Source organism: Anabrus simplex, chromosome 1 (assembly GCF_040414725.1).
Source record: "Anabrus simplex isolate iqAnaSimp1 chromosome 1, ASM4041472v1, whole genome shotgun sequence".
NCBI lineage: Eukaryota > Metazoa > Arthropoda > Insecta > Orthoptera > Tettigoniidae > Anabrus > Anabrus simplex.
The window spans coordinates 546,119,582-546,138,001 of NC_090265.1; the positions used below are offsets into that span (position 1 = coordinate 546,119,582).

General features: G+C 38.0%; 1 protein-coding gene across 1 annotated transcript in view; it reads left to right on the forward strand.

Moving 5' to 3' along the window:
* Remo (Remoulade) overlaps positions 1 to 18,420 on the forward strand; it is a 254,558-nt gene that overhangs the window by 50,915 nt on the left and 185,223 nt on the right. The window contains exons 8-9 of the mRNA XM_067135523.2: positions 2,544 to 2,716; positions 2,799 to 2,935. Coding sequence (XP_066991624.2) covers positions 2,544 to 2,716; positions 2,799 to 2,935 — 310 coding nt within the window. The remainder of the gene's footprint in view (positions 1 to 2,543; positions 2,717 to 2,798; positions 2,936 to 18,420) is intronic.

Below are 18,420 nucleotides of genomic sequence, written 5' to 3' on the forward strand. Positions count from 1 at the left end.
ATTTTAAGTTAATGTTTATTAAACACTCGGAAATGTAGAATAATTGTGCAGCCGCAAGAAAATACGTCATAGGCCTAACTAAAGCCAATATTTGGCGTTAGCGTGAAGACAAAGAGCTAAAAAAATGCATTCAGTGGTCCGCAACAAGGACGCTTTAAAGAAGTCGAAGATGAAATTGTGAGGTGTGTGCACGAAAAACGCAAGGGCGGAATGCCCATACTGTGGCGCAATAAACTCGTTCGCTGACTTTCAGCGTTCGCGATTAGGCCTATACATCGCTAGCCGCTGATTTTGGCTGAACCTGACAAGCAAGACGTGTGTGTAGCGGTAGCCGGTTATATCTGACGCTGTGTAAAAGTAACAGTTTTATAGACAGCAAGAATAATTTCCTGATGGATCGTTGTATTATAGAGGCGCATGGAATAGATATTGCCGAAAAATTTTCAATGAGTTCTCTTCGGTATTATGATGCCAATGTTAAGTTAATGGTCCTTAAACCCGCGGAAATAAAGAATAATTGTGCAGCCACAAAAAAAGAAAAAGAAATACGGTATGACGAAAGTCAATGTTCGGCGTCTAAAATTAGTCTAAAAATTAGTGATGGGTTGCGACTGGAATCGCGAAGAATCGATTCCATATGTCTGGGGAATCGGGTACCCGATTCCGGAATCGATTCCGAGGAACTAGTAGCACCATCTATGATGCAGATACGTAAACACGTGCAGCACGAATGTGTTCTGTAATGTGAGTTCGTTTTGGTTTATAACCAGGTCTGTTTACAAGCCATGCCTGCTTTTATTGTAGTTTCCTGGAGTTATATACTCTAATGCGACTGTAGTTTCATCAGAAACTATGATCCTCTGTTTGAAACTATTCAAATTGTATTAAATCAAAACTTGCACGGGGATTATGACATAATATAACAGTACTCTTTCTACAAAATACAATTGTACTAAGGAGACAACCTTAACTAATGTTAAGCAGTGATGAAAAGAAAAATAGTAATTCTGAGGGTTTCTCATAATAATATTTAGTAGTAGTATGAAATGTTCTTATTTTTCTACAACTTTTCCCACACCTATGGGGTCGCGGGTGCGAACTGTATCGCGCATGTTGATTTGGCCCTGTTTTACAACCGGATGCCTTTCGTGACGCCAACCCTATATGGAGGGATATAATCACTATCGCGTGTTCCTGCGGTGGATGGTAGTGTAGTGTGCTGTCTGAATATGAAGAGGAAAATGTTGGGACAAACACAAACACCCAGTCCCTGGGCCAAAAGAACTAATTGGAGGCGATTAAAATCCTCCACCCTGCCGGGAATCGAACCCGGGACCCTCTGAACCGAAGGCCTCAGCGCTGACCACTCAGCCAGTGAGCCCGACAGTGGTACGGTATGTTCATTGCAAATTAAATGCAACGGAAGCCAGTATGTTAGGAAACAAGTTGTATACTTATTAAAAATGTGACTTAATTCCACATATTTTATACGTTTATACTAGCGATAATTGAAAACCACATTAGGAAAATACAGTATGAGCATAATAACAATGCCGATTGCTACACCCAGTGTCGAAATGTGTAATGTGATTTCCAGACTACCAGGGTGGTATAATGTGGCATAATTCATTCACGACAACCAGTTACATATTTCACTGTATGCAAAAGAAATAGTAAATATTACACGTTCGAATTTACTCCACTTACATACGGAAGACTCACTCTATTGAGTGCGACCGAAACACTCTCGTGACGTCATCGGGAACCGATTCCTCGCATGCGACATTGAGTGCGACCGCGGAGTCGTAGGAACCGATTCTCGCGATTCCAGGCGTCATTCGCGCACATCACTACTAAAAATGCGTAGGCCTACTGTACAACAAGGCATTCATATGATTTTACAAACTTCTTTTTGAGCCTGTTTTAAATTTTTTGAAGGGAAAACATACACTTTCACGTAGTATCGGATTACGAAAATTAACAAACTAGTAAGCCGTAGTATGGATATCATTTACGGAAACGCAAACTGATTGCCGTCTCATACCGATTTCAAAGTGCATGAAGGGTTTTCCGACTTTTATACAAAAATTGGATATAATGACAATCCGTTATAGCGAGTAAATTTTTCGCAGTTATGAATTCTCATTATAACGGACTTCTACTGTATATGACTTCAGTTGCACTTGTTGTTCTTTTCCATTACCCACTTGAAAAATGAAAGAGTTACCTTACTCATCAACAATAACAACAGCAAGATGACATGGTAATGTGGGATACTGGACTGAAATAATATGTTTCAGTAGTTCATTTCAAAATTAGTCATGCTAAAACAGTCACGTTCCACATTGACGATTGTTCATGCTTGCTCTTCCATTGAAGCTGGGAAGTAGAAATGAGTTTGTTGGGGGATGTAGAACTGAGATCGGTAGAGAAAACCTGTCTGTACAAAGACGGCAGCACATTCTTTAGTGTTTTCTTACTTGTTAGATTTGTTTCATATTAGTTTTCTAATTCAAATGCTTTATGTTTTTTATTGTTCTCAGGTGGTGTTTGAAGGGGATCCATTGAAACTTCGCTGCCGTGCTCCAGGTATTACTGATGAAAACAGTAGTAGCGTTAAAGTGATTTGGCTTTTTGGAAATCAGGATGCATCTGCTGTATTCAAGGAGATCCACGTGGAGAATCGCTACATGGCCAAAAATGGACTTGTAGAGAGGTAGGATCTAACTCTACTGATGACTCAAACAAATGTGAATACTGTTGAAAATGGAATTTGTAAAATAACATTTTCTTTGTAGTTCTTTGAGCATCAAGCACTTAGCAAGAGATCATACTGGCCATTGGCACTGTCAACTTGAATTGGGGTCAATAAACAAGACACAAGCAATACGTGTCATTGTCATCTCGGAAGAAACGAAGTACTGTCCTCAAATAGGTAAGATAACACTTAAAATTAATAGTATAGCCTACTAGAGGACCCATACTTCTCCGCAGCATTCATTGTAAATAGATCAGATAATGTGTCTTGATATAAAATTACTATATGAGCTGCCCGGGTACTATTCTGAATGTTTACTTTTAGGATTAGTATTACCTGTTAATTATGTGTGAAGTTTTTTTTTTTTTTTTTAAGATTCCCATATTGTGATGTTGACTGATAATTTATGATTTATTTATTTATTTATTTAAATTTTTTAGCCAACATAGGACTACTTTAGTCAGGTTTATGGAAGTTTTTCTTCTTTTTGACAGCCCAATACTGTTTCATCCTTTCTGAACGTAATTTTCTTTCTGCTTCAGGAATCACTCTTCGTATTCTCTGCTTGTTGATTTTCGTCTGTAGACTAGTATGTATATCTTTCAATATCTGGAGTGTATTTGTTTTGTATTTTAAATCTTTTGTTTTGAATAATGCACATGTAATTTGTGGCTGGGTGACTGTTTTGTAGTGTTTCAATTTGGTTGCTATTGAGAGACACTTTTTATTATGTATTCTTGGTAATATGCTATGCTGTAACCAGTTTATCTATTCTATTTTGCCATGCTGGTTTCTCATTCAGGTTATATGTGATTATTTCACCTAAATATTTAAATTTATCTACAATTTTTATTTCTTGGTCTCCCAGCTTAATTTTGTTTGCAAGCAGAAGTTGAGTTAGCGTAATTTCTGTTTTTTTTTCAAATGAAATTTACAAACCAATATTTTGAGCTATTTCCTGCAAAAGATTTTATTTATTGATTTGTTTCCTGAATATCATTGGTCAAAAGAGCTAGATCATCAGCAAATCCTAGACAGTTCAAATGTATGTTATCCTTCTGGGTTCCAATTTATATATTTTTCGAGTTGTTCTTGTACCATTCCCTCATAACGTACTCTAGTGCACAGTTAACCCCTTAAGCGGGAGAGCTCGGTACACACTAGCTCACTCTCAGGTGGGGAGCTATTTCCCTGACTGAAGAAAATATTTAATTACTTCATTAAAAACAATCTTAGACTAAAATGAACTATTGAAGGGCCAAAAGAGAAATATTTACTTGAATATAACGTATTTAATTGTTGAAAATTTTTATTAATTTTTCAATACTTTGTGCAAAAACGTACTAAGTGCTTTCACAGTGTGAAATCGAGATTGCTTCTTCCTAACAGCAAAGCTCTGGTTTTTGTTCATACAGTAACTTTCACCTGAATATTTTAGGCAGTTTACTATCAATCTCTGCCTGTAAATAAATGTTTCTGTATATGTAAATTGTAGATTTACAAAGTTTACATGTACTTAAAAGATGTACAATGGAATAAATTATAATATTATTATTATAATACTCACAAAATTTTCTGTTATGTTGGTTATCGCTTTCGAGGGATCAAGTTTATGTAGCCTCCCTACAATTCATAAGTAACATAAACGGACTATATTACACTACAATACAGGTAATATTTACAGTATTTACAGTCTTCACAGTGTTATGTCTTTTACAGCTGTTCATTATGATACACACGGAAGCAGGTCATGCTATATAACCTGTCTCGCCTTTGCATAATTTATATAATTCCATTCCGAAACACGATCGTTTTCTTGTTATGTAAACTTTCCACCCTAGCCACCCTTTCCATAACAAGAGGTTCTTATCAATTGACATTTTGCCATCAGCGGTACAAGCTTTCGAAAATTTTGCTAACAGGTGGTCAAATACTGGATTTATCTCGTATATTTTGGGAGGAAGTCGTGCATTATTCACCTCATTGTCAGAGATATTAAAAAGCTGTGGAGGAAAATATAATAATAATAATAATAATAATAATAATAATAATGTTATTGGCTTCACATCCCACTAACTACTTTAATGGTTTTCGGAGACACTGAGGTGCCGGAATTTAGTCCCGCAGGAGTTCTTTTGCATGCCAGTAAATATACTGACAAGAGGCCGACGTATTTGAGCACATTCAAGTACCACCGGTCTGAGCCAGAATCGAACCTGCCAAGTTGGGGTCAGGAGGCTGACCAGGCTACTCAATCTGGCGAGAAAAAATTTCTTCTGTGTCATCAGCTCATAGAAAATAGGCGTAGTGTACAAGTGACTGCAAGAAGTAGTGTCCTAATTTAGGTTTCTGTACAATCCCCTGCGGCAACAGTATGGCCATAAGAAGCTTTATTTCGTCCTTCTTTGTCTGGACATGGTCTTGATATCGATTCCTTCCTTTCGTCTTACTAAACTGGGTTTTATGTGCGATTTCCTGCTCGGCATCTTTTGTCTGTTCAGCTATGTTCTGGCATATCTCGTCATAAAAAAGTAATTAAAATATTTCGCTCAGTTTTGTTTTCCCTAAAAACACTCTCTTTACATCACGATGGAAATTTGGATCAAAGCGGGAATTTCTTTGTCCACTTTCAGTATAAGTTGACAAAGAACTTGCAATGGTTGGATTGTAATCAGTATTATCGTCACAACTGGCACTGTCATGATCGCTACTTGAACTGGAATCGAATATGTGTTGTCTCTTTTGCGACTGCTGAACATTCACATCAGCTACGCCCAAACCCTGTATATTCGAGCCTGAAGTACTTATTCCAGGTAATTTCCTGTCACTTACGAATTCCCCTTCGGCAGAACTTACTTCACTAGTATCACAATTCTCGCCACTAAATACCAACATTTCCTTTATCATGACCCGTAAATCATCTTCCTCTAACAGTGCGGGCCGGTAATTCGTTATAGATATTTTAGCGGAAAAAATGTAAAAAGGATCGAATAGAACCCTGGTCTCAGCAGTTTGGACAGAATTCATGAAATATGACTGTATTACGGATGCGTGTGATAATAAAATGTTGTGTAACTCGCGATAAACACACACTCTAGTCGTGAAGGAAGAACTCAAGACTGGGGATAATAAATCCGGTCACAGTTCTAAAATGTCATCAGAGAGGTCTGTTCAGTGTCATAATCTCTAGAAATCCCTTCTGCAGCAATATTATTACATCCAAGGGACGATTAGGCAATGAGCTAAAGCTTCAGCGTGGAGCTATTAGGCCTTAGGTCGTTCTTGCTCGGACTCAGCTGCGTTCTTTATGTTGCAACTCATGGATGACACATTGGTATTGGGATAACATAGTTGAAAAAATTCACATCAGAGGGCAGACTCATCCAGAATACACTGCTGAAAAGGAAATAAACCTCTGCAGGCAGGCAACTGAGAAAAAAAAAATTTGAATCGGCGGATATATCCACGTTCCCCACCGAGCAAGTGACTTGTAGCTGCGGATCTCGCCGCATCGCCCACCGAACGGGTTAAGAAGAAGAGGTGACAATCCGTCACCCTAATGCACCACCACCCACCGAATCAAGAAAGAGCTCTCAATCTGTCAATCCTTCCGGTGTCCGGGCCTGGTGAGGTTTCCCGTGTTGAGTCAAATTAAGCCACAGGCTCCACTCCTGGTGGTGCCCTTCCGTCAATTCCTTTAAGTTTCAGCTTTGCAACCATACTTCCCCCGGAACCCAAAAGCTTTGGTTTACCGGGAGCTGCCCGCCGAGTCATCGGACGAACTTCGGCGGATCACTAGCTGGCATCGTTTATGGTTAGAACTAGGGTTGTATATGATCTGTTTTGAACCTCTAACTTAAACCAGTTGTTACCAAGAATGGTTCAGAAAGTTCTCCTCTGAATTTAGAAATTGTAGTAGTTGGAGTAAGTTCAATCAATTTGATTAGCTTTGGATGAAGTTTGAAATGTCTTAAAAATTTTTAGTTATGATGGTCTGTGGATGGAGTCTTAAGCTTTCTTGAAATCTATAAACATTATTTAAAGGGGCTTGTTTCGTTTTCTGTAATATGCCATGATTAGCTTCAAAGTTATTATTTGTTCAGAGCAGCTTCTTCAAGGTCTGAATCTTTTATTTTGCTAGTTGCTTTTCGTCGCATCGACACAGATAGGTCTTATAGCGACGATGGGATAGGAAAGGTTTAGGAGTGGAAAGGAAGCGGCCGTGCCCTTAATTAAGGTACAGCCCCAGCATTTGCCTGGTGTGAAAATGGGGAAACCACAGAAAACCCACTATCTCCCAGATGCAAGGTCTGAATCCTCCCTGGTATTCACCTAACTCTTGGTCAAGTTGTTCTTTAATCCGATTATATAGTATCTTAGAGAAAATCTTATATGTGCAGTCAAGGATGGAAATACCTGGATTACTTCTTTCACCTTTCGTGTGAATTGGATTATTATTATTATAGCTGTTGTCCAATGTTCTGGGAATTTTTCTTATATCCAAATGTTTTGTAATATCATATGGAGGGATGTCTGAGTCGCACTGCCGGTGTATTTCCACATCTCTGCAAAAACCTGGTCTTCTCCACATGCTTTGTAGTTCTTCATTTCCTTAAGCACTGTTTCAACTTCCTTTGCTGTTGGTGGGTTTATATTTACTGTTTTTTTGTTTTTTTTTGTTTACAAAATTCTTGGAATTATCTCTAAAATTGGTGTAGTAATTTTCCTCAATAGAGTTTATTAAATCTTTTTGATATTTTCTCTTAATTCTTCTAATAGTTTGGGTGAATTCTTTTCTGACATTCTTGAGGTTAGTGGCGTTTTCTTCTGTTTTTTGGGCTTGAAATTTCGACCAAGCTTGATGTCTTTCTTCATGCATTCTATCACAGTCAGAGGTCCACCAGGCATGTCTTTTCCTTGGATTTAAAGAAGCTAGATCTTCAATCTGTTTCAGAATTGGTATTAGGTCATCTAAATTGTCTGCTAGCCTTTTAATTCCTGTTCTTTGCGATACTGGGCATTCTTGATTTACTGATGAGGGTCATATCTCCTTTTCTCTCCAACTCTGTTTTGTTTTTTTCTTAATGGAGTGAATTTAATCTTGATTTTAATTAAGTAATGATGTGAACTAGTGCCCGTTCCTCTTAGAACTTTGACATTGTGGATTGCTTGTGAAAGAATTTGTCCATACATATGTGGTCTAGCTGCCATTCCCCTTTTGTCCAATCAGGGTGTTTACAATTTTTAAGTTTGTGAGGTTTTCTTTTAAAATATATAGATTTGGAGATTAGTGCATGAGTTCTGCAAATTTCTGTGAGTCTTTGGCCATTTCTGTTAGTATATTTATGAGGAGCCCACTTTCCTACTACATCTCGATACTTCTTTTCCTTACCCAGTTGAGCGTTAAAGTCCCCTATAAGGATCTTGATGTTATTCATATTTATGTTATTCATTGTCTGATCAAGGAGATCCCAGAAATTATCAACTTCTTGCACATTTTTTGTTAGGAAATGTTTCTATTGGTAGAGGCATCAGCATTTATGATGGTGTAAAATTTGTTTGTGGTTTGTAAAGTTAGAATTGCAGTTCTTGGTGAGATGGCTTTAAACTCAATTACGGAATCAATTATTTAAAAATTTACTATAAATCCTGTACCAAATTGGGGGCAGTATTCCATGACCCTTTGGCCTGGCTCTTTCCATTGTACACTCTATAACCTTGAGATTCAGATGGATCTTCTGTTAAATTTCTCATTTCTTGGAGCCACTGGAAGAATATTTTGCCTAATTCATCTGTGAAGTTCTTGAGCTTTCCAGTTTTCAGTAAGGAGTTAATATTGTGCATCACAGTTTAGTTAATATGCTTATGTTTGATTCTATGTTTATGTGTTTGGTTATATGTATGTATTTTTGAGTGTTCAAATTCATTCTTGTCTTTTAGGCGACTACCCACCGAATCCGGTGTAGTCTTCTCCATCCTTAAGGGGTTGGACGGTGGAATTCTTTTACTAAAAGACTTTTCCATATCTATCAAAAGTTATCAACCTTAATTGAAGCAAGCTCCGATTTACAACTATGGTTGTTAGCCGCAGAGTATATTTATTCAGCTGCCACTAACATGTGAAACAGACGCTGTTGGGGTAATGCCAGTAACATGTGGAACCGTCATGCCCTTTATTTCCTCAAGCTGTTTATTTTCTGGCTGTAATTTTACGGCTCTTTTTTCTGGGCTTGGGACCGGCAACAGCAACTACTGAGCCACTCAATGTACCCAGCAAATACTCCAGGCAGAATTTATTTATTTATTTATTTATTTATTTATTTATTTATTTATTTATTTATTTATTTATTTATTTATTTACTCGCTCACTCAATTATTTATACAATTTGTTTTGCAACGCACTGACACAGACAGATTTTATGGTGACTGTTACTGTGGTTTGGTAGGTTGCAGAGGTGTAAGAAGGTGCTTGCGGGCGTGAATGGGTGGACAGAGAAAAGATCGAAGCATAATTTAAAACACTAAAATTGAAAATTTTATTTCTTATTTTTTTCTTCTTTTTTTTTTTTTTCTTTTCGATTTTAAACTTTGGGAAACAACAACTGCAAATTAGGAGCTTTTCGGCTCAAATAACAAGAAAGATCAAAGTCCAAGTACACAATAATTTGTAGAAATGAGCTTGTAGCTCCAAAGTTACAGTATTCAAAAGAGCACCATTGCTCTCTTCAATCAGTACTCTAGGAGACTGTGCTCCAAAACTTATTACTTATTACTTCTGATCATTACAAAATAGTTCACTATATTACCCGCTCAACAGTCTGATTTACACTTGACTATGAATAGTTAAAATTTAACAGAGGCAATAAGTGCCCATTCTATGGCCTTAGTGATCAAAAAGAAAAGGTTCAAGATATCGGCCATAAACAAAATGCTAGGAGGCAAACACTTGCACTCCTGTCTGGGCTGATGGCCCTAATTTACAGAGGCTAGGCCTATACTACAGAGGGTGACTAGATGGAGAAAAATATTAAGTTCCAAAAGAAGAGGTAAAGTTTAAAGTTTTATAAAATCATAGTCGCCCCAAATACCAAGGTTGAATGGGAATTAAAAGAGGGTGAACAGTCTTTATTCCCTAAATTAGAATAAAGTCCTTAGACTTGCTTAAAACTTTACATTTAGAAGATGATGTTAAACTTCAAAATTTTACATTAAGAATGAGTTCTGAAACCTTCCCCTCAAGTCAGCTTTCTGAAACTATCACATAATTAAAAGATGTCTGCCATTACCTTGAGCTGGTGGGCCTTCCAATGATGCACAAGGCTTATCCCCTGCCTCCACTACGTACGCACTCTAAACCTCTTGACTGGAGCGATGGAAAAGACAACATGGCCCAAAAGGTCCCAGCTTTTATATTGGAAAGGAAGGTTTCTGAACTCTCTTGGCCGAAGGTCTGTATACACCCTCAATTTTGATTGGCTAATAGAATTAATCTCCAAAATTTCTGATTGGTTAATAATTTCATGAAGAAGGAATAGATAGCAGTGCTAGTAACCCTAGAACACAAAAAACAATATACAAACATTTCAGTTTTGTAAACCTGGAAACTACAGATTTCTTTGAAAATTAATTGTCCATCCATCAGAGAGGGCACATAAGTTGACAGTAGAGACATGTAAAGATAAAGTTTGAAACTTCTTCTGATACACTGTTCAAGGTTCACATTACAGATGGCCTTCTAAAAGGCGCTCAGTTTAAATGTACGGAGTAGGTGTACCTCCGGTACAGTGACGATGGGATAGGAAAGGGTTAAGAGTAGGAAGGAAGCGATCTTAGTCTTAATTAAGGTACAGCCCCAGCATTTGCCTGGTATGAAAGTAGAAAACCATCAAAATCACCTTCAGAGCTGACGACAGTGGGATTTGAACCCACTATCTCCCAAATGCTAGCTGATGGCTGCGTGACCCTCGGTTTTTACGAACTATTTTATACCTTTAGAGTTATTGTTGTGTGTTTAATTTAAGGTTTTAGTTAATTTTGTTTCACGTGGAATGTTGTCCAAAGGAACTTGCTAAGAATGTCCAGACATAAAATGTGAAGATATCAAGCCTAACTGTGAACTCCCAGGTATAATGACAGGGGAATGCAAAATATTGAAAATTGACAGCAAATGATCTTCTTTAGAAAATAACATGTCACCTTAATTATAATTCCTTTCCCTCAGTCTTAAATGATAGCATTTCAAGTAAACTGATTGTTAAAAATACATCATTACGTGTACATTTAAAGTTGGCTACTGTACTTTATAGTAATTGATAATGGCACTTCATGGTACTGAGTTGGTGTTTTTTTCCTTTCAAATATATTTTATGCTGTTATTTACGTGGGTCAAATATGTGTTTGTGATTTAAAGATTTTTTTTGACGATAAATAATATCATTTTGTAGTTTTTAATGTTGTAAATGCAGTGAATGTTGAATATAATAGTTATTCTTTACGGAAATTATCAACATTATCAGTGTTAATTATCTTACCTAGAACTTACGTCCATCACTTTACTCTTGTTTCACAGCAGACTGCAAATCTTTGCCAAGGGCATTGGCCCAAGACAATCGCCATGTTGGATTCTTCATTACGGTCTGATAAACTGTAGTTGGTCTTTATACCTTCCTGTTTGTTTGTACATAGATTTTTTTTTTTTCTCTTAGCAGCATGTAAGTTATTAGGAATGGTCTGTCATCTGTTACCGGGCAAGTTGGCTATGTGGTTAGGGGCGTGCAGTTATGAGCTTGCATCCGGGAGATAGTAGGTTCAACCCCACTGTAGGCAGCCCTGAAGATGGTTTTCTGTGGTTTCCCATTTTCACACCAGGCAAATGCTGGGGCTGTACCTTAATTAACCACTCAGTGCCGACCTCTGTACGTGGTATAGACCCTCTTTTCCTCCTTAGCCACTGACCTCTATACGTGGAATAGACCCATACATGGTTTTGCATTTACGGCTATAGTGCAAAGAGTTTTGGAGTTATGGATATGCAAATTGTTTTGTTTCCAAAAACACATTTTTAGGGTTTATCAGTGTTGTAAATAAGAATTGAAAATCATTAAAATGTAGTTGTTTTCGCAAGGATAAGTATTTGTCAAGTAAGTCTGAGCACTAATATCTGCTTTTTAAAAAGTATTTTTGTTTCATTCTTTCCCACAGAATAAAATAAAGAAATGATGATCTGTGAAGTTTGTAATTTCGCGTGATGTTCTTTGCTCTAATTTTACATTAAGAGTGCGGTTTATTTATTATGTTTGTATTTCTCAGCTTGTAATATTTTTGTAACTCTCCACGAGCGCTCTGTGTAGGCATCAGTTGGTGCTGCCTCCTGTCATACGATACGAGAACCAGTTGTTCATGGTATATACAGTATCTCGTTTGAAAGACGATGTCTTGACCTTTTATCTGAAATATGTTACAATATAATTATTAAATTAATGTAATAATGGTCCACCTTTCATTACTATACATACTTACATACATTATCATTATAGACTGTTATGCTTTTCAGCGTTCAGTCTGCAAGCCTCTGAGAATTTACTAAACGTCGCCACAATCCTCGATTTGCAACTAGTGTTGTGGCCTCATTCAGTTCTATACCTCTTATCTTTAAATCGTTAGAAACCGAGTCTAACCATCGTCGTCTTGGTCACCCTCTACTTCTCTTACCCTCCATAACAGAGTCCATTATTCTCCTAGGTAACCTATCCTTCTCCATTCACCTCACATGACCCCACCACCGAAGCCGGTTTATGTGTACAGCTTCATCCATCGAGTTCATTCCTAAATTAGCCTTTATCTCCTCATTCCGAGTACCCTCCTGCCATTGTTCCCACCTATTTGTACCAACAATTATTCTCGCTACTTTCATGTCTGTTACTTCTAACTTATGAATAAGATATCTTGAGTCCACCCAGCTTTCGCTCCCGTAAAGCAAAGTTGGTCTGAAAACAGACCGATGTAAAGATAGTTTCGTCTGGGAGCTGACTTCCTTCTTACAGAATACTGTTGATCGCAGCTGCGAGCTCACTGCATTAGCTTTACGACACCTTGATTCAATCTCACTTGCTATATTACCATCCTGGGAGAACACACAACCTAAATACTTGAAATTATCGACCTGTTCTAGCTTTGTATCACCAATCTGACATTTGATTCTGTTGAATTTCTTACCTACTGACATCAATTTAGTCTTCGAGAGGCTAATTTTCATACCATACTCATTGCACCTCTTTTCAAGTTCCAAGATATTGGACTGCAGGCTTTCGGCACAGTCTGCCATTAAGACCAAGTCGTCAGCATAGGCCAAACTGCTTACTACATTTCCACCTAACTGAATCCCTCCCTGCCATTTTATACCTTTCAGCAGATGATCCATGTAAACTGCGAACAGCAAAGGTGAAAGATGACAGCCTTGTCTAACTCCTGTAAGTACCCTGAACCAAGAACTCATTCTACCATCAATTCTCACTGAAGCCCAATTGTCAACATAAATGCCTTTGATTGATTTTAATAATCTACCTTTAATTCCATAGTCCCCCAGTATGGCGAACATCTTTTCCCTCGGTACCCTGTTATGCTTTCTCTAGATCTACGAAACATAAACACAACTGCCTATTCTTCTCGTAGCATTTTTCATTTACCTGGCGCATACTGAAAATCTGATCCTGACAGCCTCTCTGTGGTCTGAAACCACACTGGTCTTCATCCAACTTCCTCTCAACGACTAATCGCACCCTCCCTTCCAGGATGCCAGCGAATACTTTGCCTGGTATACTAATCAATGACGTACCTCGATAGTTGTTGCAATCCTTCCTGTTCCCTTGCTTATAGATAGGTGCAATTACTGCTTTTGTCCAATCTGAAGGTACCTTACCAACACTCCATGCTATTTTACTACTCTATGAAGCCATTTCATCCCTACCTTCCCACTATACTTCACCATTTCAGGTCTAATTTCATCTATTCGTGCTGCCTTATGGCAATGGAGTTTATTTACCATCCTTTCCACTTCCTCAAGTATAATTTCACTAACATCATTTTCCTCCTCCCCATGAGCTTGGCTGTTTGCAACGCCACCAGGATGATTTCCTTTTACATTGAGAAGATGTTCAAAATATTCCCTCCACCTCTCCAATGATTCCCTGGGATCTATTATGAGTTCACCTGAATTACTCAAAACACTGTTCATTTCCTTTTTCCCTCCCTTCCTAAGATTCTTTATTACTGTCCAGAAAGGTTTCCCTGCTGCTTGACCTAGCCTTTCCAGGTTATTACCAAAATCTTCCCATGACTTCTTTTTGGATTCAACAACTATTTGTTTCGCTCTGTTTCTTTCATCTACGTACAAATCCCTGTCTGCTTCGGCCCTTGTTTGGAGCCATTTCTGATAAGTCTTCGTTTTACGTTTACAGGCTGCTCTCACTTCATCATTCCACCAAGATGTTCGCCTTTTCCCGTCTTTACACGCAGTTGTTCCTAGGCATTCCCTTGCTGTTTCTACTACAGCATCCCTGTACGCCACCCATTCACTTTCTATATCCTGAACCTGCTTACTGTCTACTGTTTGAAAGTTCTCACTAAACATATCCATATACTTCTGTCTAATTTCCTCGTCCTGGAGATTTTCTACCCTTATTCGTTTGCAGACAGATTTCACTTTCTCTACCCTAGGCCTAGAGATACTTAGTTCACTACAGATCAGATAGTGGTCTGTATCATCGAAAAATCCGCAGAAAACTCGTACATTCCTAACAGATTTACTGAATTCGAAGTCTGTTAAGATATAGTCTATTATGGATCTGGTACCCCTAGCCTCCCATGTGTAGCGGTGAATAGCCTTATGCTTGAAGAACGTATTCGTAACAGCTAAACCCATACTAGCACAGAAGTCCAGCAAACGCTTCCCGTTCCCATTAGCTTCCATATCTTCCCCACATTTACCAATCACCCTTTCGTATCCTTCAGTTCTATTCCCAACTCTCGCATTGAAATCGCCCATTAGTACTATTCTATCCTTGCTGTTGACCCTGACCAAGATGTCACTCAATGCTTCATAAAACTTGGCATCTTCATCCTCATTTGCACCCTCACATGGTGAATACACGGACACAATTCTTGTCCTAATTCCTCCAACTGACAGATCTACCCACATCATTTGCTTATTTACGTGCCTAACAGAAACTGTGTTGCGTGCAATGGTATTCCTGATAAAGAGCCCTACCCCAGACTCTGCCCTTCCCTTTCTAACACCCGTCAAGTACACTTTACAATCTCCTATCTCTTCCTCATTATCTCCCCTTATTCGAATATCACTTACTCCTAGCACATCCAGATGCATCCTCTTTGCTGACTCAGCCAGTTCTACCTTCTTTCTTCCATAAGCCCCATTAATATTGCTAGCTCCCTATCGAATTCCATTTCGTTCGCCAAGTTGTTTCCAAGGAGTCCCTCGCCCATCAAATGGGAGTGGGACTCCATTACTCCCATAGGTCTGAGGCTTGCTTAAAATGTTCTGAGCTCGGTAAATTTATGAAGCAGGATGCTACCCTACTTGCACATAGTCCAAGTGAGGATCTCTCCTCTAATGGGTTATGGACCACTGGTGAACTGTATAGTCCTAGCCGCCTGAGCGCAAGGAGGGCCATGACTCAGAATATGTCCGAGATGCCCACTCCCATTCCATAGCAACTGGTATCCGACTCTCAGGACCACTTACTAGGCCACTCAGCCATTGCCCATGGTTCACAAACTAGGACATGACTACAGTAACCCACAAACATGAACCATCAATACTATAATATGCAATATTCTAAATTACATTAATTAGGGACTAGTTTTGGCTGGGGCTGGCCATCTTCAGCCTTAATGTAAAACATCTAATAACTAAACAAATGTACATGTACACAATTGACATAAAACAAATGAAACAAATATATATACAAATTGACATTAAACTGGGATGAAATTATGAGTAAATTTAATGAAAATAACTAGGTTCTAACATCTAGAGTATGCTCATCATCGAGACTCTTTCATGTATTAATTTATATACACAGGACTGTTAGTTCTAATACTGCTAATCATTGATAATTCAATTGTAAACTGGAACTGGTAAATGTTGATCCCGTAGTTCATCACCAAATCTATTTGAGTGGTGTCAGCCATATGCAAGTCATTGGACACCGCTGTAAATAACCACTAGCTGACGGAGAACTGTTAGATGTTGTTTCATCATCAATCAAAGTAATAAAATGAGATGCTCTCGTGGTGCTTGTTAAATCATGCTGAAATGTTGTTGGACATTGTCAGGACGGCACATGAAGATGTGATTAAAACAGATACATTGTGTTTGGTATAAAATTTGCAATTCACTGCAGTGCCCATGAAGCTAACCTGAATAAAATAAATTAGATAAAATTAAATTAATGAATTGAATGAGAAAATGTGTTAGATGGCATAGGTTTTAAGAGACCTCTCATTACAGCATGTGGTGTGTGGCCTATTGTTGTGTGTGCTTCAGACTAACTGTTGTGAGATTCAAATGAAAAGGTAGGAGGGGGGAGGGGGAATTAAAGCTGGGCTGAAGGATGTGGGAAAAAGGATGGCTGTTAAGGAAAGGTGCTGTGAATATTATGAAAAACTGAATTATGACTTGTTTGTTTGGCGTTACTGAAAATGGGAATTAGAAGGTCAAAAAGGATATTTGGCTTTTTAAGAAATTTCATTAAGCTTATGATTTGGGTTGAAATATTGATGTAAATTTATGAAGCAGCTTTTGTTAATGTTAAGGAGGGGTCCTTTGTTGAGGATTTTGAGAATTTCCATATCTTGTTTTATGTCTGAATTTGTGATTATAGTTATGCATATTTATTTATTTTATTTATTATGGCTTCTTTCATGTGGCGAAGTTAGGGCACACGGCCCTCTCTTACATTTAACCACAATACAATAACTAACATTAAGGTTACCTATTATTGATTATACTAATTACACTACTTATACTATTTCCTAAATTAAGCTTAAGTTACACATCCACACAATATGCAGCTTATTAGCTTATTAGCTCGTTACTTCAGTCCTCTTTTCTATCTCACACAGACACTTACACATACACTTACAATGTACACACTTATCAACTACCCTTACGTTTATATTATATAAAACTAACAGAAACAATTTTTAATTTTACAGTTACCAATCACACGCACACGATACACACCAATACACACTTCAATCGGTATCTCTCAACAGGAAGTCTCGGCAAGATATTTTAAATTTGAGGAAGGAGTCAATGCTCCTGACACTTACTGGCAGGGAATTCCAAAGCCTGGATCCGGTTACAATGAAAGATTTATTATACACAGAAGAGTGGTGAAGAGGAATAGCTAAAGTGGAGCCCGAGCGAGTGTTACGATTATGGAAGGAAGAGAGGAAGTGAAGTTTAGATGAAATATACCGGGGGGAGTTACTATGCAGGAGTTTGTGTATTAAGACAAGTATATGATATTCACGTCTCTTATCAGGTTTTAACCAGTGCAGTGCCTGATAATAAGGAGTAATATGCACATCATACCTTAGGTTAAAAATGAATCTAAGGCAACAATTCATAATACACTGCAGTTTCCTAGTTTGTTCTTTAGTAGCGTCTACCAAGATAACATCACAGTAGTCAAGGATAGGAAGAATTAGGGTCTGTGTTAATCTTTGCCGCATGTTTAGTGGTATAATATCTTTGTTTAATTTCAGTGGGTGTAGAGTAGCAAACACCTTATGACTTATGATTTTGATATGTTCTGTCCAATTTAGAGTTTCAGTCATAGTCACCCCAAGATTTCTCACTGTTTTACTGTACGGAATTGTGCTATTATTTATTTGTAAAGGAGGAATGATCGAATCATTGATCTTGTGTAGGAGCTTCTGGGAACCGACAATGATAGTTTGCGATTTTGATGGATTTATGAGAAGTCTGTTTGCGAGAGCATATTCACTGAGTTTTTTCATGTCATCATTTATGCATTTTACTGCGTTTGGTAATTCGCTTAAGCTGCAATGGTAGTAAATTTGGAGATCATCAGCATATAGGTGATAATTACACGTTTTTAGAGAAGATGAAATGTCATTGATATACAATGTAAAAAGCAACGGTCCTAAAATACTACCTTGTGGCGTGCCAACTTTCCTTGTACGCCATTCTGAATTTCTTTCGCGAGTTATCACCCACTGCCTCCGATCTTTCAAATATGACGTAAAAAACTTCAGTACTAAAGAGTCAAACAAGTAAGATTCCATTTTCTTAATTAGTAGCTGTACGTCTATTGTATCAAATGCACCACTGAAATCCAGAAGCGTTAGCACTGTAAGTTGTCGTTGTTCCATAGCTAGTCTGATGTCTTCTGTCACTTTAAGGAGAGCCGTGGCAGTGCTGTACCCTTTCTTAAAGCCCGATTGTAATGGGTCAAGGAGAGAATAGTTATTTAAATATTTCAATACTTGCTCGTACACCAGTCTTTCCAAAGCCTTAGAAAGCGCTGGAAGAATAGAAACTGGGCGATAGTCAGAGGTCAGTTTAGGATCGTTTATCTTGGGCACTGGGATGACATTAGCTTGTTTCCAGAGTG